The 23893-nt window shown below is 39.2% G+C and overlaps 4 protein-coding genes and 1 long non-coding RNA gene across 6 annotated transcripts; all 5 read right to left on the bottom strand.

Moving 5' to 3' along the window:
• Positions 1-20: 20 nt before the first annotated feature.
• LOC124477770 lies at positions 21-7795 on the bottom strand. 2 transcript variants are annotated; one of them, XR_006957180.1, is made up of 4 exons: positions 7696-7795; positions 1283-1499; positions 1014-1125; positions 21-843 (listed from the first exon to the last, which is right to left on the bottom strand). It is a non-coding gene; the product is annotated as an uncharacterized LOC124477770 (long non-coding RNA). The 2 variants fall into 2 exon arrangements; XR_006957179.1 differs by having other exon boundaries at positions 21-1125.
• On the bottom strand, positions 2919-4939 carry hoxa2b (homeobox A2b). The gene is made up of 2 exons (XM_047035748.1): positions 4356-4939; positions 2919-3859 (listed from the first exon to the last, which is right to left on the bottom strand). Exons 1-2 carry the CDS (start codon positions 4711-4713, stop codon positions 3159-3161), a joined length of 1059 nt encoding a protein of 352 aa, XP_046891704.1. The 5' UTR covers positions 4714-4939; the 3' UTR covers positions 2919-3158.
• A 2076-nt stretch (positions 7796-9871) lies between the features above and the next one.
• hoxa9b (homeobox A9b) lies at positions 9872-11800 on the bottom strand. Its single transcript, XM_047039314.1, has 2 exons — positions 11179-11800; positions 9872-10461 (listed from the first exon to the last, which is right to left on the bottom strand). The coding sequence occupies exons 1-2, from the start codon at positions 11702-11704 to the stop codon at positions 10223-10225; spliced, it is 765 nt and encodes a 254-aa protein (XP_046895270.1). The 5' UTR covers positions 11705-11800; the 3' UTR covers positions 9872-10222.
• Positions 11801-14084: 2284 nt separating this feature from the next.
• Positions 14085-16213, bottom strand: hoxa10b (homeobox A10b). Its single transcript, XM_047039075.1, has 2 exons — positions 15442-16213; positions 14085-14702 (listed from the first exon to the last, which is right to left on the bottom strand). The coding sequence occupies exons 1-2, from the start codon at positions 16169-16171 to the stop codon at positions 14428-14430; spliced, it is 1005 nt and encodes a 334-aa protein (XP_046895031.1). The 5' UTR covers positions 16172-16213; the 3' UTR covers positions 14085-14427.
• A 2958-nt stretch (positions 16214-19171) lies between these two features.
• Positions 19172-20533, bottom strand: hoxa11b (homeobox A11b). The gene is made up of 2 exons (XM_047039152.1): positions 19936-20533; positions 19172-19404 (listed from the first exon to the last, which is right to left on the bottom strand). The coding sequence occupies exons 1-2, from the start codon at positions 20531-20533 to the stop codon at positions 19172-19174; spliced, it is 831 nt and encodes a 276-aa protein (XP_046895108.1).
• Between the last annotated feature and the right edge of the window lie 3360 nt (positions 20534-23893).

Here is a 23893-nt window from a genome sequence, read left to right as displayed (position 1 = left end):
TGAACTGTGATTGTGTTGATCTGAATGGTAGCCTATGCTTTGTTTATCCATACAACTATTGTCATCAGTCCCAAAAGTTTATGGTGAGTCACTACATGCCACAGGCGTTCATTGGGGCATGCAGCTCCATGCTTAGACAAGCATGTCTATGTAACAAACAAAGGGAATGTTCCAACAAGCTTTCCATATGGGCAGAAAACATTGAAAGAATAAAACTGCAATAACCAGGATTGTGTGTCTGTTGCCAGTGATGGAGAATTGATGTGTATGTTTATGAGGAATATTTGTGACAAAAAGGGTTATTTAATCAAACTAATAGGACTTCTCTTAATAAGACGAAAGAAAATATCTTTAGAGCTGTGGGTAGAGATAGCTGCAGGGGAGTCAGAAGTGACTAACCCTGTCTACCTGTCACTCCCACTTTCAGGAGGCATCATTGCGTGTGGAGCTTCAGCCCTGCAGGTGGCGGTGACTGTTGGATGTGCCTCGTCTGACCGGTCGTGGAGAGGGCGGGGGGGGGGGTTCTTCCTTCATGAAGACCCTTTCATCTTCCAGGTTCAGGAAGGGGAGACAACACCATACTCCTCTTCACCACAGGTGATTCATCATGGCCGTCTGGCATAGACTGTGTCCCTGTCGACCAGACCCTATATGTGTATGTGCGGTTACGCAGAATGTATAGATTTCTTCCTAATATACGCTTCTTGGGAGATGATGGAGTCATGGGTTCTCCTCTTGAGAGGGCAGGAGACAGGAGTAGCCAATAGATTTTCCAGGAAGCACAATCACCTTGTGGTCACTCTCCACCACTTGACCCCTAGCTGACCTAGTAGTGGTCCCATCCTGCTTGCAAAGGGAGATGAAAGGTGGCCTGAACTTTGACCTATATTGGGGGGGGCGGCAGTGTCGAATTTCATGCAGTTTCAGGTCACCATGCAAACTTCACCTTCTCATATAGAAGACGGATTAGAGTGTGTGTTTGTAATACTGGTGTAGTTTGATGTTTGACATACCTAAAACCAAGGATGATTCTATGGGTGTCCAGCACAAGCGTATTCATGCGAGGGGGCACAGATCCACTCCTACTCCCAGGGGCTGTGAAGTGCTCCTCAGACTTTAATTGGCCTGCAGGGTTGAAGTGTGACATTTACAGTGTCAAGTCTAAGGGAGAGCTTTCTCACAGTCTGGCTGCCTTCTGGGCTTTTAGGGATTATCCTACTCAGGTTTTGTTTTTAAACGGCTCAGAATTAGTTCTCAGTTTATTTCATATCATTGATCTCACCTATGCCGTTCACCAGCTGCGTTTCTCTCAAAGGTGTTTGGACAAACCAATCATGAAGAGGAGTGATGTCGGTGTGCTATGATCCAGCAGATTAGACAGAGAGTACAATACCCTTTGGCAATAACAATGCTGTCACTCATGCTGTACCTGGTGTGAGAATTTGGAACTTCCCCTCATAGAAATGCACATATCCACTCGCCATCATTTCTGGAGATCTCTATGAAGTGTGACAAATGACAAAATCAAGCCATGTCACTGATCCTTATCAGTGTTATTTTCATTCCATAGATATAGGCTATAGATAACACCAGTCAAAACAGTATCAAAACTCCAGGTGGTGTGATTATTATAACATATTTTAACTGTGATTTAGCAAAAAAGTTAGAAGTGTAACAATAACGCTGGTTTAAAACATGTTTGTTTTCCCTCTAATTGATTTTTCATCCTCAATGCTATAATGTGTTAATCTTTTAGGGTGAAAACGTATCTACAGTATAAGTAGCCTATGTACATGTTTACATAGGCGAAGAGCGACTGATGCTGGCTTGCTTTTATAAAATGGCGGTCTGAGAAAGGCGGGGGGCAGTGGAGGGCGCACCGAGAGAAGCTGAATTCTATACGACCAAATTCCTTGTAGCTACTTCCGCCACAGAGAATGCGGGCAACTCGTATCTAATAGGAGAAAGAGGTTAAATTGTTTAGTAAGAGGTTTTGGTTCCAGTTCCACATATCTCCATGCTATCAAAAACGTTGACCGGTTAGGGAATAGTAATGGAGAATCTTATGTTAACAAATATGTTATAGGGTTGAATTTTAATTATGTAAAGTGACTAATTTGTTGATTGGTCACAAACACAATTATCTATTAAGTTCTCGAAATTTAAAACAGGTTCTTGTTTAGTTTGAATGCATGAAAACGCTGAGAAATTTAGAAATGGCGCATCTGTATTCCAACGGGGTGTTGAATTACATGGACTATACCCCGGCACACTCTCAGAGCAGTTACTTTTATAGGCAATAAAATTTAATTGTTGAAATCAACAAAGTTACAGCTTTTGGCCACGAACTCCTGGTAGGCCTAATACATGGATTATTTTCCATGCCTACCACACTGATCTTTTTAATGTCATCCATCATAAAGTATTTTGATTTATGAACAATTTAACAGGTTTAATGCAGACTAGGCTCCGCCAAAAAGAAAGCTAATCACTTCACAGGAAGCATGATACATAATAAACATACCAATCAGGTTAGGAATAGGCTAACCTCTAAGTTTTATTTTTAGGCTACTGGCGTTTATAGGCCAATAGATGCGTCAGATTGCGGCGACAAGTATGAATGTATAGCCTTTTATGATTGTGAGATTTCAGGTAAATATATCTAAAAACACTACAACCTTAACCACTATAATCCAGATATTTTATAATAAATTATTTTCTATAAAGCGCATTCAATATATGAATATGTATCCGCTTCATACAAAGCTTTCTTGTTTCTAATGCATAGGCCTACATGCATCGGGCAAAGACAATAACAAATATCCACAAATAAGGTAACAAATAAGGACACAAATTATGAAAAATGCTGGTAGATTATTACAATTTTATTCTATGAAAATAAGTCATTTATAACCTTGTGGTCAAAACGGATACAAAAATAAAATAACAAAAACTTCTTCCTTAGGCCTATTTGTATCATGAACCTATTTGTTGCATTATACACACATTAAATGTATTAGCTGTTTTATTATCGTCTAACTTACCTCACGTGAGCCTTGTATCGATCAATTCAAACTAAAAACGGACTCACAAACTCAATAATTTGAAGTAAGATGGGAAAAACTGCGTAAGTAAACCACTATATGAGGCAAGAAATCTTAATAGCTCAGGTTTTGCAGATCGATTGTTGTGAGCGTTTCTGAGAAAAAATCAAAACTTTCCGTTGATAAACCTATTGAGCTATCCACGGAATCTGACAAAGTTGGGGAGAAAGAATCCGACGAAAAAACGTGAAAGTCCTGCAAAGAAATGTCCAGGGCCGGGGAATTACTATTGTCCCCGCCAGATGAGCAGCCCGGGCCTATTGTTGACACACATATAGGAACAGTGGGTGACGGGTGAGGAAAATGTTTCAGATTTTTGTCATTGCTGTTTAAAGGCGAAACAGTTAAGCTTTGGGTTTCTCCATTGTGCGCATTCTGAGACTGTTGAGAAGTTAAGGTATTTTGGTGAAACGTATGCCTATAGCTCTCTCTCTCCAAAAGCGCCCCAGACACACTGTTTGTAGCTTCTTCGAAGTCGTCCTCTCCATCCTCCAGGCTTGTAAATCTCCCCTCTCCGTTCTGATTCTCCTTAGAGTGGGTTTGTCTCTTGTGTTTCATTCTGCGGTTCTGGAACCACACTTTGACTTGCCTCTCAGTTAAATCCAGTAATGCTGCTATTTCCACCCTCCTGGGTCTGCAGAGGTACTTGTTGAAATGAAATTCCTTCTCTAGTTCCAAAAGCTGGGTGTTTGTGTACGCTGTCCGCAGCCTTCGAGAAGCCCCACCACCACCACTCTCCACTGTTTCTGGCGAGCCTAAAACAAATTTGAATAATTATATATATTTATTGTGATTAAACAGTTTACAGCATAAAAATGTCTGTCGAAAGCCCATATTTAAAACTGACCGAGATTAATGGGCAACCCGATTTTCAGCGCAGGTGTATTATAGAATCAGAGGCTCTGCATGCAGCACGAAAATCATTTGTGGAGAACAGGCAACAGGACTGGGACAATTTACGAGCCCTGGGCAGAATATGATGGGTCTGCGTGAAGCAGGCCGGGAGAAGATTAATGAATGTGCAGCTGCGGGCCGGAGTAAAAGTAATCTATCACTCTTCATTACTGTCAAACGCTAAAGTTTTTTTCATTGCATTATCAGACAGCACATTAATAAGATTGAATAATGCTTAAATGTTGTCCATTTCGCTATATTCTGGCAGCAATATTATATATATGCAACAGGTATTTTCGTTCCAAAAACACAGCATCTACAACACCAAATCTGAATGGAATATGTGATCAATCATACCCTGAGGAGAGAAGTAGAGTGGTGACGAGTCGTTTGTTGTTGCTGCGGTATTCTGGTTTTTCTTAGTTGCTTTCTTCTCCTTCATCCATGGGTACTCCGGAGGTAGGGATGTGACTGGCAGCGGGCTACAGCCATTGACGCCCTGCTTTGACCGGCTGTGGCGTGGGTGGCTACCGGGGTTCAGGCTGGGAATGGTATGCTCAAAGGGAGGAGGAATCAGTGTCGACGGAGAAAGCGTCGAGTTCTTGATTGATGAACTTTGAAATGCATCACCGACAGGAGTAAAGGATGTCAGGCACTCGGCGAGCGACGGCTGACTGTTGATAAAACCGCTCTCTCGCTCAAATTCGTAATTCATCTCCTCTCCCTTGCCTTGGAAATTCGACGTTCACAATTTAGTGGGCGATGGCAAATAATGAAATATCGTGACAAGTGTTTTTTTCCCCCAACTATTTTCCTGATTACGGCCGTGTGGGGACGGCGATTCCATTAAACTATTGCTTTCAGTGAGACAAGACTGAAATTGGACCGTGTTGCTTGTCACATGGTTACCTCTGCCCAATGACAATTTTGGGTTTTATCAAAAGAAGCCACTGTCCTCTGTGATTGATCGAAAAACTCTGAGGGGGTAACGCCTAGTTCTGGGGGTAGGGGCTGCTTTATGTAGGGTACTTTGGGCAGTTTGTTCACTACATGCCACCGAATTTTGTGCGCGTGCATGGCTCAGTGCATGCGCGCTCCTTTGCGTCCTCTGAGTCCTAGTTCCCTTTACCCCAATTAATAAATGCTAATCTCACTGTAAATGCACAAACAACAATTAACATGGTAGATAACATATAATGCAAAAATATAAAGAATATAGTTGATATTGCACATTCGTGTGCAATAGTTTGCATTGCTCGAAATATTTCATGTCTGCACTTCTACTCCCCCTCTTCATCCCAAACACTCTCTCTCTCCTCTCTCCCTCCCATTTCTCATTCTCTGTCTCACACACAGACACAAATCATTTTCTTCGGTGTGTAAATATTTGCCTCTGGACTTTAACCCAGGGAAGTCCGAGGTGTGCTTCATAACCCATTTTCACATTATGGTCACAAACGAGTGTATATCTGAATTTAGCCTATTTTTTTATCCTATACATAGGCCATATGGTTAGTAGCTTAAATATTTTCAAATTATTTAAAGGATAATTTTCTCTACATTTGAAATTTCAATCAAACGTAAAGATTTGTATTCTCCATCTTAGATCAGTGTTCTATTCCGAATCAGAGGGTGTTATTTGTTGTTTTTCTTGAACAGTACAGGCGTCACTGGGAGAACCTGGAAGGCCTTGGGCTGTTTATTGCTTATATTCCAAACAAAGAACCCTGGAGCCCTGCGCGCTATCAATCTTGCTCACCAAAAGGTCTGACAGCTCCGTGCCCTAAGAACACATTTAAACCATCTAACACTCTCTTAGATCGTATGTAGCCAGGAAGAAGGGAACAACATGGCACTTATGAAGAAACTCAAGATGTCAGACATATATTTCAGTGGGTATTTCTAATGGGGAATAAGATAGGAGGCTTTTTCCTATTATTAGATTTTTTAAATAGATGAGTAACTATAAATATGCAATTCAAACACATTTCATTTGGGAAAAGACTATGTTGGCGTAAAATGGTGGCAGAAGAGTGGGACGACTAATTGAAGAGCAACGAATTGAGAAGTTTTTACATAGGATCTTTTGTCTACAGAGGTGAGTGGGTGTTGGCATTCTGGGAATAATCCTATTCAATCCCACACATTTTCTCTATGGGCTAAAACGTCCACTAACCTGGACAAATTCACACTAGCCTATTTAGACGAATGCCATAAAGATAACATATTTAAATTACATTATATCGCACAGTGCTTGTTTACGAACACATAGGCTATACGCATGAGACTACATAGCCACAATAATATATTTCAGAACTGATATGGCAAAGAGACTAAACCTTTTCGTTGAGAGACAAAGACAAATCGTAATATTTGTTTAATTTGTTCACTCATATTTTAGTTTGGCCTGTTGTTTAGGCTATTCCACTCAAATTGACATAAACAAACTATAAGGATCATTTTATATCACACTTGGTTTTGTGCATTTTAGCCTAAACATGTACAACTTGTTTGTAAAAACAATTAAAAATATTTCAGTGGTCCATGTTAATGGTTTGAGGGGTAGTTATTAGAAAAAAGTAAATGTTCCATTTGTAGCCTCGGCCTACTGTATGTTTGCAAACAATAAACGAAGTGTTAAAAAATCAAAGTATGTCGAGTTTTATTTATCGAACATTAGCTATCGAAGGAAAACTGTCAGGAAAAATATGCACCACGGGAAAGCAACATTTTGCAATTACATTGTCAATTTTTCGGATTTCTCGAAATAAGTGTGTGTGTGCTGTTTTATGTGGATGTGACGAGTTGTAATCGAAGACAGACACGTTCTCTGGAAAGTGTCTGTATGTAAGAATAGTGGAGCTATTAACCGGCTGTTACCCCATCAAGCGCAGACACCTGGAAATCTGATCTGCGGAATAGTGACCCAGGAGGTCTTTCCTTCAGAACCACAGTGGGAGACCCTCATTTGTTATCAAGGAGATATTTGTCAAAAAATCGTGTACTTTTGTGGATACTGATGGTGTTACAATGGTCATAACGATGGGTGATGGGTGATTACATGTATATAGTGAAGTTACTTTTTATACAGAGCTTTTTTATGCACAGCATAAACAAAATACTTCATTCTATAGCGTAGTATTTTTGTTGACGCTGGGTGTATTTCTAATTGACACACGAGCTAATGTTGTCTGTGTAACCTACGACTCACTTTACGCGCATAAAACATTATTAAAATGTTCCTGAGAAACATTCAGGAACATATTTTGTGACATAAAATGTAAATCGCTAAACTCAACTCAAACGTCTATCATGATTAATGACCAATGCAATTAATTAAATATATAAAAAGGTATTAGGTATTAAAAAGGATGAAGATAATGAACATAGCTTACAGCCGTACAAACTTATAGCCTAACGTAGAAAATTCTTCTGAATTATACTTTTATATATAATAGCCTATATATCTAGTGTGCACTATAATTGTGTAAAACATAGATGGTGTCATGATTGACAAATACAAGTATTGATGGGTGATATTTTCAATAGTGTCAATGTATTACAGTATGATCTGAGGTAGGCCTATTGTACGGGTATCAAACAAACCCAAGTCCCATGCCTCTGTTCTTATCAGAATATCATAAAATTGCTCACAGCATCGTACAAAGCTCATCGTGATTATATTCCGGATGCTCACCTAAAATTGTATTGCAGTCTATTTCTTAAAAGACGCCAGTGTACACAGGCTCCTGCGTGTATGGTGTTGAACATTTGGGCATATGCTTCTTCATTGTTGAGAGTGGAATATACACAGAAATTGTGGCCCATGATGAAACCGGATATGACGACACGAAAATGTGTTCTACGGATGTACTGGGCTGGTCGCAGCAGAGCCCTCTCACATTCAAATAGAGCTTTTTTTTCTTTGAAAATACGGGTAATATCATATGGGTCACAAAAGTTTATTTATGGATTAAATTAAAAGTGCTTTTGGGTTATTTTGGTAAGATATGACCATTTATTCATTAACACAGCCTACACATAAACAGAAATATTTACTACAGACTATAAATAAGTAATACATATTTTATATTTATTCCAGTTCAGATCAATAACCAGGTATTCATGACAGCACGAATCACTACAGCCCCAAAACATTCCTTCTGTCACTAGAGCTGACATAAGGCTTGATGCATGAGGGTCACAAAGAAACATTGCAAACAACACCCGGATAACTCTGTTTGAACAGCATTCCAAATATTGTTTGCTACTGCCAGCCTAGTCGTCCAACCTGACACGAGTGCCGAATAGAATTAAATTCGGGCACATTAATGTTTTACTGTGTTTACCAACCATCAGCTCTTTGCGAGTGTAAGGATCCGATAGGAGGGCGTAAATCTATGGGACAAGATTGGACTGAGTAGCCATGCAGAGAGGTGCAAACAAAGCTTTACAAGAGAAGAACGCCTCCACCTAGCCCCCCAAGATGGACAGTGGACACCTCAAAAATTAAGAGACATGTACAAAAACGATAGCACATACACTGACATTGTGATATAATGTGACGATATTCACTTCATTATGTGAGGTTATTGAAATGTAAAAATGTATTTTCATTAAATGTCGCCTACACAAGTAGACAACAATGTCCTTCGAATGAATAGCGACGTTTCAGCCATGCAGCGTCAATTATTTTAGGCGAGACGTTGCCTCCACCTACTGGTCATAATGAGACAGCAACAGCAACACTGAATGCACAATGCGCTTACAACCATCCACCTAAGTAGATAAGGCACTTGTTTATCACTGGTATTTGGTAGTACGGTTCGATTACGTCAAAATATTCCAAGTAGGCTACTAAAAATGCCCAAAATGCTAACTGTAAAAAATGATGAGCCATCTTGATTTTAGTGGCTTAATTTCACCGAGCCTTTTGTGTCAGAATACAACAAATGGTAATTTTCCTGCACCAACAGTCGAATTGTTAGTGGACAGTCGTAAAGTCATTAAAAGAGGAAACCAGACAGCCACACAGAGATGCCGTTTTATGGAGCATTCTGGTCACCTTTGAAGATCCCATCCCATCTGCGTCACAGTAAGGCTAAACTGGTGACTGACAAGCGTGTTTGTGTAGACCTACATGTGTGGTTGAGAGAGGTTGAAAGATAGAGAACGAGAGAGATAAAGAGAAAAGGAGGACGAAAGAAAAGAGGGAGAGAAAAGGAGAGAAAGATGGGTTGTGTTGTGGATTGAATTTTTTAAATGCCTCAAACACAAAAACCTCCTAATTAGCATAATTCGAACATGGCCGTCCATGATACAGATTCCCTTCTGCCCTCACTCGCTTTACACCCCATAAACAGTTAAACAGTGATTGTGGTTTACTGCTGTATGGCTGTCCGACGTTTGCCAGGGCCCGAATTGTCAGCATTAATAGTAGGCGCCATTCCAGGACGGCATAATTTGATGTGTTGTGATTGATAAGTAGTTAACAAGACATGAAGGAGTGAAGAAGATACGGAAAATTGGGCAGCAATTGCCAGGATTATCGTCAAACAACATAGGCCCTTTACCTTAACGTGTAAGTCCTCTTTGAAAAAGGGAGATGAATAGGAATTAATAGGCCAGTTTTCCCTTTTTCTGAGAATGTGGTTTGAATAGCAAATGCTATTTGTCAGGTTCAACCAAAATGTCACCGGAATTATTAACACACATTTGAAGATAATAAGTAGACGCAGAAATTACCGTCGAAATTTATTTGCTATCCAAATACAAACTAAGAACGTGTAAGAAGACTTGACAACGAGGTATATTGCGTGTGCATATTTCCATTAACAAAATACATACATTTTCTGAATGTACACAATAATTACGCAGCATCTACAAAACAATAACTTAATATTACGCAACAAGGTATAGGCTAGATAAAGACATTTAGGTAGTCGTCATTTATGGTCACAGTCGATTATCAAATATTTCATGCAACGAACATTAAACAATTCTTAACATAATTTCGATGCATGAATTCAGTTTTCAATATTGATGTTCGATGCCTAATCATTTACAAATATCAAACACAGAACAATGGCCATAACATCTCTACAACAACAACAACAACTACACAAGACCAACAGAATATGTACAAGCAAGACATCATGGGTAGACTAACAGCATTTATGTTTTATCAAAAATCTGCCAATTTCCGCAACAGTTTACAGTTAGGCCTAATTATCTCTCCGCCTGTCTTTATTGCCTTTTTTCATCTTCATTCTGCGATTCTGAAACCAGATTTTTACTTGTCTCTCGGTCAAATTAAGATGTCTAGCTACTTCATACCTACGGTCACGGGGAAGATACATGTTAAACAGAAATTCCTTCTCCAGTTCGAGAATTTGATGCTTAGTGTATGGGCACCGCTTTTTCCTTGTCGATTTCGCATGAAGCCAGTTGGATGCCGGATTATCTGGAAAATGAGTGTAAAGGCAGACCTCAGTGGTAAGATCAAAGTCCATTTACATTTATTTCAAATTATGAATCTTAAACAGGCTACAGTAGAGACTGAAATGACTCAAAACGTGTATTTTAGGGCTATTTCAGTATAACGCGCAATGGTGCACCCAATGGAAAGGCCTGCTGATGGGCTGCGGCTAGCTATAAACATATGATCATATACCCCTTTAGAAAACAAAACATACAAAGTTCAATTAAATTTAGGCCTACTTTAGTTCATAAGCAGCATCAATCCCCCCAAAATATTATATACGTAAGGCCACTAAAACATGAATACGCATAAAAATTGTAGGCCTTGGGGTAATGGGGTTACAGTGACGCGTGGTCCTTTTTGTTTTAGGCCTACACTGCTTATACATTATACAAGTTAACATCAAAACTATTTTAATTTGTTGCTTTTATGATATATTTATGATATAACATTCCACTACAATTTGTGTGGAAGTCATCGGGTATTTGAGACTATTATCCCCTGCAGAAGTAATCAAAACTACCGGATTAATGTCTATTCGTTCCTTTTCCAATGTTTTGACCCAAAGCCTAGGTATGGCGTATTACAATGCACAAGATAATATTAATCTAGATTTGTGTTGTGTAAGTCTCATAGGTCGTATGCTTCAAATGTTCCATTGTCATTAAAATACATTAGAGTTAGATAATTTTCTCTTACTTGCGTCTATGTCTTTTTTCTCTTCGGATGACTTGCTTTCTTCGTTGGGTTTAGAGATAACTGTATCGCAAATGGGTTCACTCTCCGCGAGGGACGTTCCGTCAATGTCGGACACGAGAGGTGTGTGCGTTTCCAACGTAGTGCAGTCACCACTCCCAATCAGAGGCTCAGATTTTATATCATAGTGCATGCTCGACGATAATCCTGTTAAGCAAACGGGCGCAGAAAGAGGCTCCAACGTCCACGAGCGCGTAAACATTCCATCGACATCTCCAGTTGGATAATGAGAATGTATATAGGTCGGGTGCATGGGTGCGATGCTCGAAGTCTGAGCAGGAATGGGGCTCCAAGATCCGTTGAAAGACTTCGCCTGTAAAGGACATGGTTCCTGCCCGCCATATTCTGTCAGCATTGCCGGGCTAGCCTGATCGAGCCCCGGTGCGGATGAGTATCTGGGTGCCATAACATCCTCCTGGTCCGGAGGAATGTGCGAGTTTGCATAGTAACTCGCACCTAATGTCGACATGACAAAACACACACAATGGATCGCAAAAACCCTGCTGTAAAATATTTAGGAAAGCAGTATCATGATGCTTTCATGCACCAAGAGCACTACAGCGCGTCCAATAAGTTGAACCTTGCCCATGATTGGATTGGGTGACTCAAACACGTGATCGTGGGACAGAACAATAAATAATAAATCAGTCTGCTCAACTAAATAGCCAGCATTTTCCTCGTCATATTTTTTATAGCAAAACCATATGCCTTTATTGGAAGATATTTCGTTTTATAAGCAGTAAACGTTATGATTTTGGTCTCGAGCCTACGTTAAGTAGGCAATAGACTAATAAATAGGTTTGTAAGGTGAGGGACTACTTATAAACCATGCTGTTTCAAAGGTACTTTGAATTAGATTATATAATGAAATGTTACGAAATGAGCACGGGATCAAGCCTGTTTCAACATATTGTTAATATTACTTATTGTTAATTGTATTTACTATGAACGTAAATGAGTCATTTTTTTTCCTACTTCATCTCGTTGTTCAAAAAATTGCCTGACTCTAAATAGTTATGCAGATAACAAATGGCAACAGGGCCTTGTGATTCAGACGGAAGGAAGGATGTTCTATTTATTAATTGTCTGTTTCATCAAACTAAACCATTTCAGTTTTCATTGTAAAAATGTATACCCAAATAGACCATACAAAAATATATATTTTAAAATATTAACAGTTGGACAGGCATTTTTCAATTGCTGTATGATGTTTATATCAGTGGCACAACTAATAAGACATGTTCCTTCCAACCATGGCTCATTTCAATTGGTTTTCTGTATTAAATGGCCTTACAAACATCTCAGAGAGGAATGTTGCCAAATCCCTAATTTAAATAGTTAAATTGTATGTGATGGCAAGAGAGCGTAGGCTAAGCCTAAGTAAACTAAATGCCAAGCGTTTATTTTTATCGTACCCAGTAGACTATTCCATTATTCCAAATTCTGCTTTAGGCTACCAATGTTGATGTTTCTAGCATTATGGAATATCAAACGACCCTTCACAATTACAACGTGCAAAACGTGAATTAAGAACCAAGCAACTGTGTCTGTCCCTGTAGCTATACACCGCAACAAACAGCTTTCTTTTATGGACCATTATGAAGATCGAGCTCACATTACACCAGCCTAGGTTTTCTCAAACGGAAAGTAAGGAAAGGATGGGTGCAATAACAGTCTGTTTTTATCACTGGGCTATTTAGCTGTTTGTCTTTAGGTTACAACCTGACTGTCTGGCCTAAATATCGCCAATAAAGTTCATCCTTTGTGTCCATTCTCTGACTGAGCAGACGCATCCGGCACTTAAGGCGTGCCAATGGAAACGCTGCTGCGCACGCGGCATTGGCCAGACTGCAATGATCGTAACCGAGGCCTTGCAAGGACTGTCCGCAACTGCTCCTGGACGTACACGTTTCACTTCTTGTTAAATCCACTTCCTTTTACTTTTGTTAGAATTTCCCAGTGTATTACGAGGTATTCGAATACAACCTCCAATTGACAAACTAACCAGATTCATTTGTGTTCAATTAAAATATCAAAAGTTGATAGTGGCGTGCTCGCTGTAAGACTATAGAGCAACACATTATGCCATCCTAATATAGATATGTAGATCTATATACTGCCATAAACTTAGGCTACATTTGTTACTTAAATTACATTTAAAAGAGGTAACAAATCAATTCCAAAAATGCGCGGTAACGCTACTGAGGCAACCAGGGCCGTGTTGTTTGAAGTCAAATCTAAAGCCGTAATGACATGTGACCTGACAATGCACACCGAACAGTGTAAGGAAACAGATCTAATATTATCGTCAGTGTATTAACATTTATTGATCTGCTCAGGCTTCTGAAACCATAAAGACTGCAATCGTGCCAGTTTGAGCTATTTTTTAAAGGTAGCTCTACCTTTCAGTGATGTCCTTGAGAACACATTTTGGCCCCATCTCTTACCCAGACAAGCTCTACAATCTCACTAACCATTAAAAAATAACGCGGGTTTGGCTTGTGATATCAAGGTCATCCATTTCAAAGAGCACAATATAAAGGAAATGGATGTCCAGGGATTTTTTAAATCCTAGATTAACAAACGCACCCAACCCAGTCGTAGAATAGATTAAATATATTAATCATAATATGTACACGATAGCAATAGTTAATGTTTGTATTTAGTAAATGATCCCAATCCAAACAAATTATTTCTTAAATTATTTCTTTTGACAGGAGACAGAGGAGAAACATTGATTATCGACAATGATTTTAACTTAGCATTGTGATTACGCAAATGTTATAGGTCTACAATACAAATAAAAACATGTAGATATTGTAGGATGCTTTATTATGTTTGACCAGCAAAATGTGCAACATCAATCAAACCTGTTGGGACTTTTAAGCAATGACGAATTAAAGGCAAACCTTTGATTAAGGTCCAGCATGCAGATTCAATTGTTGGGTTATGTTGTACAACCAAAGCCGACAATGTGCAGTTTATGTTGTCCCTTGTTAATTTGACCATACACACCAGAACCATATACTTACAGTATAAATACAGATCCACCACAGAAAATAGACGTGAAGAGATAACATTTCAACAAAACGACAATAAGTTAGCAGTAGGTTTGTCCATATTCTACAGGGTTTCTGGAGGACGCACTTGCAGTTGATGGAGGATGGCGCCAATGACCACAGCACAAGTGTCTCATGAAAAATGGAAGTTGTTCGATAGCTCCCGTATTCTATTTTCTCGACTCATTTTTTTCAGTTTCATTCTTCGGTTCTGGAACCAGATTTTGACTTGCCTATCTGTGAGGTGTACGCTGCGGCTTATCTCAAGACGACGCTCGCGAGTCAAGTACATGTTGAAGAGAAATTCTTTCTCTAGCTCAAGAGTCTGATGCTTGGTGTAGGGACAACGCTTCTTTCGGCCACTCTTTGCAGTCAACCAGTTGGCCGTGCTCTCAATTTTTGGGTCTCCTGCATGAAGATGAAATAGAGGTCAGAAGTTAGGCGAGATTTTCGTACACCTTCTTATGATAGGTTCCACATTCTGCAATATTTAGGCCTACTAACTGCTAAAACATATTGTGTCGGAAAGACAAAGATGCCCATGGATTCTATAAAAAGATTGTATATCCTACTTCAGTTATGCTTGAAGACCAACTAAACTAATTAAACAAACGACACAATACTGTCAAATGCAGTGGATATTTGACAGTAAGGTATGGCCTATACAGTACAGCAGTCCACAAAATAATCTCAATTTAGTTGGGGACGAGACATTGCAGTCTGTTGATCGCCCTGTAACATGATCTTTCACTGTAACATGATACCTTTATTAAGACATAAAACGTGGCCTACACGTTAGCCTGCTGAAATTATGGCTATATGCATTTTACGAGGGGACAACCGAGGACATCAGCGCCTTGGACAGATGGAGTGGACTGGATTGGCCTTGCCGCTCATCGTCACAAAATAATAAAAACACGAGAGGAAATCCCAGTCCGTGGCCTCTCAGTTAAAGCAAAGCTTTACATAACACAGACTATATGTGTTAAGCGTTGTTCACTGTAGTCAAAAACACCGAAGTAGGCATTTTACAACCCAAAGTTATGAACGTGATGTTTAGGTAACCACGGGCATTAACATTCCCACCGCGTGTGAACAATGCCATAACACTGTATTAAGTTTCTGTAAGTGTAATCCATAAACTCACCTTTAGTGTTTTTTTTCGGACTTTCTGCGCAGGTGTCTGGTGGTTCTGGGGAGGAAGAGCCTTCAGCAGACGATGGCCGTGTGTCCTCGTCTCCTTGTGGATGGCATGGCGTAGTGGCAGGCGTTGCTTCACTCTCCCTTCTGCCTATATCGACCGAGGAGCTCTGGGGATGTGTGGTACCGAAACGGGTAGGACGTTGCAAAGTAAAGTGAGTTGGATTTGGCTGAACATCTTGATAAACCTTGGAAGAAGTGTATGTCTGAGACAGACGGAAGTACCCAGGAACAGGCACTGATCCGTTATTGTTAACCGGGCATGATCCGGCTGTTACCCGGGAATAGGAAATGTCGTCCACCGTTGACCCTTTAGGACATTTCTCTGATTCATAGAGGCAATATGCGTTCTCTTCTTTGATGCTGGGAGAAAAGGAACACGCAGCAGTTTGTTGGTTGCTAGACTGATCTAATCGGCAAGATCTCGAGTTCTCTAACCACGTTTGCATCCCTTGAATATATGTACCAGAGGAAGGTATCATAGTTTGAGAATTTGTGTCTTCTCGCTTTCCAAGACCAGAGAAAAAAGCGCCGTGGGAGAGTCCATACGTGTATTCTGAAGCTGGTTGCAAATATATGCCGTTACTTTCGTAGTATGGGGCACTGCTCTCTGCGCGCACGTTGATTAGGGAGTCCACTAAAAACGAATTCCCAGCTTGGTTGTCGGAGCATGACATCGTTGTAGTGTAATTTGACTGAGGATGAAGATAGCGCTTTCCGGCTGACATTTCTTGTGCAAAACATGCTGAATATAATTACTGATACTCACACTTCTTAGTGCTTCAGCTGACAGCCAATTAAAACACAAGATGACGATAGACTCCTCCCATTTGCAACACGCAATAGCAGTATGACATATACGTTTTGTTTTAAAAATGAGAAAATCCACAGTGATAAGTCACGTTTTAGCCCATTTGAATGATACATATACTCTAAGCATATCTCGAGTGCAGTATATGTTGTTTTTACACACTCGTACACACACACACGCGGCCGCACACACACCCACATTCACACACACACTTACACACACACACAAGGTACAGAATGAAATGCACATTAACCTTTAACATGAATTAACTGAACTTTCTAAATGATCAGAAATAAGTGTAATGTGTAATGTTCCTTGTTATGTCATTGTTGTGTGTGTGTTCCGTTAGCAAGGCCCACTTGCCTTACCTACTCTTGACGCAGGATATGAGCACTCCGATAAAATCTGTGTCCCACAATCATTGTGTTCATCTTCTTACACTTGTAATTTAGTTTTGTACACCAAAGTAGACTAGTTTTCCACATCATTGTACGCATTGATTAAACCGAGTGAGGATTACCTCCATATAGCATTTTCCAAATGAAGAGTATACAACTTAAAATGTGACGACATGTAACCCTTGTAAGTGTAGTTGTAAAAAATCTGTCATCTTTGCAACGGTAAACTGCTTCTTCATTCACGATGATTTTGGAATCAGATTCAGATGTATTTTTTTATAGGATATATTTTTCTACGCTCATTAAGCATGCTCATCCTACATGTTCTAAACAGTACTCAATATGTTTAGGAACAGACAGTGTAACATTTTCTAGTCCTATGTTCATATATTTAATAATGGGTTCTCTAATACTGAGTTATATAAGAACATTACGCAAAATCTTCTCCCTTAAAATATTGTTTAGATTTTGTAATTATGCCTACCATGTTCATATTTAATTTCTGCAAATGTTCCCACCTCAACTAAACACAGGTATACAGCTGAAGTATGAATATAATAAACACCTTGTTGTATAACACATAATATATTTAAGATAGGCTCTAGAGAATTACTTTGGAAACATTAATTAAATTAACTTAGTGGACTTTTGTAACTGCCACAACATCTAGCGCTATATACGCTTGAAATGGCTGGATTTTCTCCCAGCATAGAATGAATAGTTCATACTTTGAATGAGAAGAAATAAAATCTCCCATTGCAGTTTATTAATTAAAACACAGTTTTTCATGCATTCATTCGATTTTAGCCCAACTAGAACAAACACCCAAACGCACCACGTCCATATTGCTTCTAAAACAAGACAAAGTGTGTCACACGCAATGTAATTACATGCGGTTTCAAATATATTTTGTAAAATTGCATAGGATTAAACAATTTAACACTTATATTTACCTTAACAATGAAATCTTGAAGCCTAATGGAACGATGATCTGAATGTCTGGATGTTTTTGATGTTAGAGGAAGGCCCGGTCACTTTGTACATCCACGGCAATGACATTGATCTGAGGAGCGCCACCTAGTGGAACAAACATCGACGTTGAAGCAGATTGCTGAATATTCCTGCTATGGTGAGACGTCGAGACAAATGAACCAGAATACCCAGCGAACACAAGCTTTCAATGGTCCCTCGTCGTTGTTTTCAACCCCTTAGTCACAGTTAATAACCTTGGTCTCAGACGGTTTATTGCACTACTCTCCAAATGCTCCAGACAAATACGCGTTTTATGGCAAAGTTACTACAGCAACAGGGAGGATGTGCCGTAATTAAGGAATTCAGAGATCCGAACAGGATGCACAACACAGGCCATCACAAGTAGACCTTACATCAGCTTATGGCAACCCTTCTTAATGGTTGTTTTCAGCAGCCAAACATTCTCGGTAAAGGGTTTTCACAACAAAACAAAGATATGCACAATTTCAAGTAAAGGTTGGGCGCAGTGTGATCTGTAAAATAATATCCACTTTATCTAGTTGACCCAAAGCAAAGAACTAAGTCCAAGATTTCAAATAGGTAAACAACTGATGGATTATATTTTGCATAAAGACCCTATTTCAACATGTATTCATTATTTATTCTGCCATGGAACATCTCAATGGGATTTGCGCTTGGATCATGCAGTTGCATTAACCGACATGCTAGACAACATTAGGTAGTAAGTTTGGTCATGGACATTTAATATTAATTGTATGAGATCCTATTGCAGCTCTGTGGCAATAAGCACCCTAATATATTAAACATTTGATACTACCCACGTCCAGCCGTATTTTATGTGGGGACAAAAGACTACAAGGGGATCGTTTGTCGAAATTATAGGAATATTCATCCAGAATTTTACAAACACCCAGACATAAGTTTGATATAGATTTTGATAACTTTTCTGACTTTTAAAATGACAGAATGATAAGTTCACAATAAGTATTGTTTTAAACATTTCGGTGTATTCCGTTCCTAAACAAATGCATCTATTCCGTGACACATTAAACAATAAACAACCAAATAAAAGGAAAAAGGTAATTGCGGGTTTCCCAATGCAGGTACACATTTATACATCAAATGTAAAAGACACTTAAGATTGCAATCTTAACCCTTATTAAAATACCCTCGCTTTAAGCGCACTTTACGCACGCATTCACGATGTATATTTTGGTTCAGTTATAAAAAAAACAACAAATGGCAACTAAATGAATACATATTTATATGTATACTAATGATGACAAATATTATATAATAAAGATACACATAATAATAACAATAATATAATAATTAAGTCCGCAAGGCTATACTGCTGTGGACAAACTGGCCTAATAATAAATACTGCAATCATACGACAAGACCTAACAGTATTGATTAAATAACTATAATTGGTAAGCTGCAAGAATATTAAATAAAATATGCACACATTACTGTCATAGCAAAGGGTTTGTGGTGTAATACTGTAAACGGTCTCTGTTAAGTTTCTTCTCTTTCATTCTCCGGTTTTGAAACCATATTTTCACTTGCCGATCTGTGAGATTGAGCATCCTAGAGAGTTGAAGACGTTTCTCTTTGTTAATGTAAACACTGAAAAAAAACTCCCTCTCGAGTTCTCTTATTTGGTATTTTGTGTAAGGGCATCTCTTCTTGCGTCCCTTCTGACCACCTGAAACACAAACAAGGCAAAAGTCAAAACTGTCCATAAGCCTATACGTGATTAATCTTCAAATGCATTAAGTCTAATATGTTGATAACCTAAAGAAAACACTTTGTACATTTGCCAAGATGTACTTTCGAGTTGTAATGACTAGTAAAGCCAAATGAGCCTAGTAGTCCTTAAAACGGATGATTTGGAAATGAGCAAACATTGAGACTATGAAAGGAATAAGTCATTTTTATTATCATTCCAGTGGTTTGATACGCTATAAGAGGCATAGTCTAAAAACATGAAGTCAACTGGAAGGCCTATGACTAGTTTATAATGGTTTCAAAAATTCTATCGTGGCAAATGCCGGGTCTTTCACGGCCAATTTCAATCTCAAGCACGTGATCTTGTCGTTTATAACAAAGTTTTGTTGGGGTAAATCTGCAGGCCCTCCATAAACCTTCAGCGCTTATAAAACAGCATATAAAAGCTTTAATGGCAAACCGTTAGATTGCAAACTTTCTCACATAACTGGTGCGCTTCTATACTTACTACTACTACATCTGTCCTCATTGTTGCAGGAAGACGACGAGGGGCTACAGCTCTGCTCGCGCCGCGTTCTCTCCTCGGTATCCGGGCACGCGTCGGAGCCGGATGAAGGAACTGGAGGTTGTTTGGCTGCAGAATGCTCGTTTGGTGTCTTTTCTGCGTAGGCAGAATCGAAAAACTGATCGAATGCTTGTGGTAGCACTCCATTTCTACCAACGCTACCGGAGAGACTTGTCGTTGGATTTGAGTTGGAGTGGTGGTAGACAACATTGGAGCTATTTTTCGCGAATATTTCCCCTAAAGAAGTCGGGCTGGTAAAACAGTCCCTGTGCACAATGTCCTCAGACGGGTAACAGTGTGATAAGCTTCCTCTGTGGTGCCATTTACTGGAGGTATCAATGCCATAGTCCCTGAAGGCTACTTCTCTTACGGACGGAACCTGTGGCAGAGATGAGGATGGGTAGGAATATGTCATGGGACAAGAAGATTGGCTCTGTGATAAAAAAGGAGGGAGGCTTGAGAAGTCAGTCCCGGAGACATAATACGTGCAGCTGGGTAAATACATATTAGACCCAACAGGGACCCGTTCATCAAAATCCATTATTCTACTTTGTATCCTATACCAGTCCTCGCATAGTTCCTCTGCGTTGCTTTGACCCAGTCACTTTGAAGCAGATTCGCGTAGCAGAAATTTGTAGACGTAAGCTGACGTGGAAATCTATCTCCATCCATTCCTGGGGGCGCCAACCATGTGACCAAGGGCAGAAATTGACAGATACGCCTGTTCAACCGATGCTGCCAATGAGTGAATACGCGTGTTAAGGAGTGTGACATGAGAATGATGCGAATTTAGCCTATCACAGCAGACCCTAGCAGACTATATGAAGAAGGTATATGTATATTTGAAACCGTTATTTAAAGGACTGGCATCATGCAAATCATCTTCTCAAAATAAGGGAGTATCAAGAGTTAATTATAACTAGTTATTCCGCAGATAATGTTATGCTATTTAAGTAGCTTTCTCGTCAGAGGACTGGCACTTGTATTAAAGATCCGTAGTTGGTGCATGGCAAAGCAAGCACAAGGTGCAGGAAGGAGATCATTTTCACAAACCTCAAATGCTTAAAGTGCATCTCATCTCATACAAAAATAAATCAGTCATACAAAAAATCAGGTGAAGCTATGTTTTTAAAGTTGAATTTGGATTTTGCACTTGAACTGATACATTCTTGTCTCTTGTCAGAAGCCTACAGATTATGTCTATTGTGGTAAACTTTCCAAATAAGACATGAGGCCATTATTTGTCTCCGGGCTGATGTCTTAAGAATAATAATGTGAACACCATCAAACTTTTTGCTCCGATATCTGTCCACCAAGAGTTCAGGATAGGTTATAGCACTTCAAAATACTGCAAGGAGAATTATTTTATTGTAGCCTACTTTACAGTTGACTGTGGTCATTGTCGAGACAGACACAGGCTGCAGACGGGTGCTCAACACGTCATTGTTGTGAGAAGTTCAATGAAACGACATTCGAAATAATGCAGCTGGTGAGTATAGGCTTTAATAGTGCCTGAAATTACTTTTAAAGAAACAACAAATTGTTAAATCTCTTCATGATATAAATAGAGGCTATTGATTCGTATATGTTTAGTGTTTTGCACCTCCCTGCCACAGTAAATTCCGTGTTTGTCGTACATGGCGAATACACCGAATTCTGATTCTGATTAAACGGAGACATAGTGTTACTTTATCTGCCTGTAGGCTACAGTTATTTTTCAAACATGTCATATCTGAGGGCCTACACCAGGCTTATCAGCTTTTTCTTAAAAGTGCGTGTATAATACCTGAAAAGATAAGTTCAAATGGATTGATGAAGTGAATTGCCAGCTAGTTGAAGTCGAAGAACACGAAGATCAATTGAGTAAACTATATTTACAAGTCAACACGACCCCCTATATTGAGATGTAGGCCCTAGCCTAGTTTCCTCAAATTGATCCAGTATTTTGAGTTAATTTAACTTTTCAAGCTTTATGTAAAAAAATAGTGGAAGAAAATAATCATAATGGAGTACAATGTTGAGAAACTTGATGTGATGCGACGGTGTTAACGACGGTGTTAACGTTTTTTTATTTGTATGTTTAAGGACTGCTTTGTAACAGTTCAAAATATCGCGGTGTCTCAAATGTATCGTTATTTAAGTCAAGAAGTTCATGGGGTAATTGAAAACAAAATATTTTAATTCTGAGTTTATTTAGACTTGCAAGTAGCCAATCTGCTTGAAATGTAGCCAACATAAAATGGCAACAATGGTCAATGTCAACGCTGTCTTATTGAAGTGAAGTTAAATGAATGCATCTGAGTTTACTGAGCCGTTGTGGCCTCAAGTTTGTTTAAATAAAACCCAAGAAAAGTATTTAATGCCATGTGGATCGTGTTGTCAACATTGTTGGTGGTGAGGATGTTGTTGCCTAATTCTTTAGAATTGCTTGTTTTTTCTCATCTTCGCCCTTGAATCACTTTGAATTGATCAGTCTCGTATGGGGTGTAGGCCACGTGAAATGCCCGTCCAATAGTTTGGACTAGGCTTATAACAATTACGAATATTTGTCTAAAGGATTGCATTATTTATTTTGTTCACCCTTGTATGGAATATTAGGTTTATAATATATAACCTTCATTGTTCTTATTTTGAATATGATGAAATAACACACAAGCGAGAAATATAGGGACTGAACAACTATGGTCTTTATTTTCCACTTCATTTCACAAGCCAAAATTCAAGGGGCCATGCCATTTTCTAAATCATGTATCAGAGCGCAAGGTTTCTGTGATAATGTGGTAATAATACAATAAAACCTTTAAAACCATTTAGTACATTAATTAATACAAATGTTACAGTAATCTTGTGGATGAGGAGATAAGCAATGAGAGAAAGCAATGGGTTTTGCAGTTAAAAACTAAAAAGGGTTGACATAAGGAAGTATAATGAACACGTAAGAAAACATCACATATCAACTATAGATTCATCAAAAGCATTGATATTGAAATGATAGAGGTGCAGCAGTTCCTGGTTATGAAACCATGAAACCAAACGTTTTCGTCTGACTGAACGAACGCTCCACTCTTGTGAAATTATCAGCCTGAAAATATATAGGTTCATAAATATTTATCCCATGGTTGCTACAGCATTTATCACCAACTTTGATGACAAGACAATTTGCAGTATTCTTGCTATATCACCCCTACTGATTACCCCAGGTCATTGTCATCAACATCGCATTACAGAAAATTGTTGTCAAGACACATTTCTATAGGAGATAGGACTTCATCAAATTAGGCAATCATAGTGTAGACTATTCACCTGACGTCATTCTAACAATGATGTCTAGTCTGACATTACAAAACAGGGCAGTCCATTCGTAAGTCGCTAAATCACAGTAATCCATAACCTGGAAATTGCATAAAAGTTTCCGTCGACAGAAACGGACTGACCAGGAACCAAGCACAAAGTGTGAGGTTTACTAACTATACAGTAAGAATGCAGAAGTTTTGAATCTTAATGCACTTGTGCTGTTATCAGCATTGCCTTTGGGTGGCAGCAGACACTGAGTGAGACACCTTGGAGTAATAATGGGGCTCCCGTCCAGAATAGCAGAGGCCATATTCTTTGTTTCTCTGCCAATGAGCCAAGACCTTCCATTTGAATTAGCAACAGAAAACCAGGAAAAATATAGGAGAACACAGTAACCCTGCTTAGGCTAAGTCATCTACTATTTCATACGCCCCACTTGCCTCATTCCCATGCAAACCACCTCGATGAGGCCAAAACGGGTTAACCCAACACCCCTATGTATCTCACTGTCTCTCTCCATCTCTCTCTCTCTCTCACACACACACACACACACACTCACACACGCAACGTAAAATTCATGTGCGATCTATTAATGTTGAAATAAAGA

The sequence above is a fragment of the Hypomesus transpacificus genome, chromosome 2, assembly GCF_021917145.1.
Source record: "Hypomesus transpacificus isolate Combined female chromosome 2, fHypTra1, whole genome shotgun sequence".
Taxonomy (NCBI): Eukaryota; Metazoa; Chordata; class Actinopteri; order Osmeriformes; family Osmeridae; genus Hypomesus; species Hypomesus transpacificus.
This window is presented reverse-complemented; position numbering and strand designations above follow the sequence as displayed.

Bases quoted from the DNA above. Each gene is read 5' to 3' on its own strand.
- hoxa2b (XM_047035748.1), bottom strand. From the start codon at position 4,713: ATGAATTACGAATTTGAGCGAGAGAGCGGTTTTATCAACAGTCAGCCG. The intron at 3,860-4,355 runs GTATGATTGATC...AATTTGTTTTAG, and splicing joins ACTCTACTTCTCTCCTCAGG to GCTCGCCAGAAACAGTGGAG.
- hoxa9b (XM_047039314.1), bottom strand. From the start codon at position 11,704: ATGTCGACATTAGGTGCGAGTTACTATGCAAACTCGCACATTCCTCCG. The intron at 10,462-11,178 runs GTAAGAGAAAAT...CTCATTTTCCAG, and splicing joins GAAAAAAGACATAGACGCAA to ATAATCCGGCATCCAACTGG.
- hoxa10b (XM_047039075.1), bottom strand. From the start codon at position 16,171: ATGTCATGCTCCGACAACCAAGCTGGGAATTCGTTTTTAGTGGACTCC. The intron at 14,703-15,441 runs GTGAGTTTATGG...ATCTTCATGCAG, and splicing joins TCCGAAAAAAAACACTAAAG to GAGACCCAAAAATTGAGAGC.
- hoxa11b (XM_047039152.1), bottom strand. From the start codon at position 20,533: ATGGATTTTGATGAACGGGTCCCTGTTGGGTCTAATATGTATTTACCC. The intron at 19,405-19,935 runs GTAAGTATAGAA...TTTGTGTTTCAG, and splicing joins TGAGGACAGATGTAGTAGTA to GTGGTCAGAAGGGACGCAAG.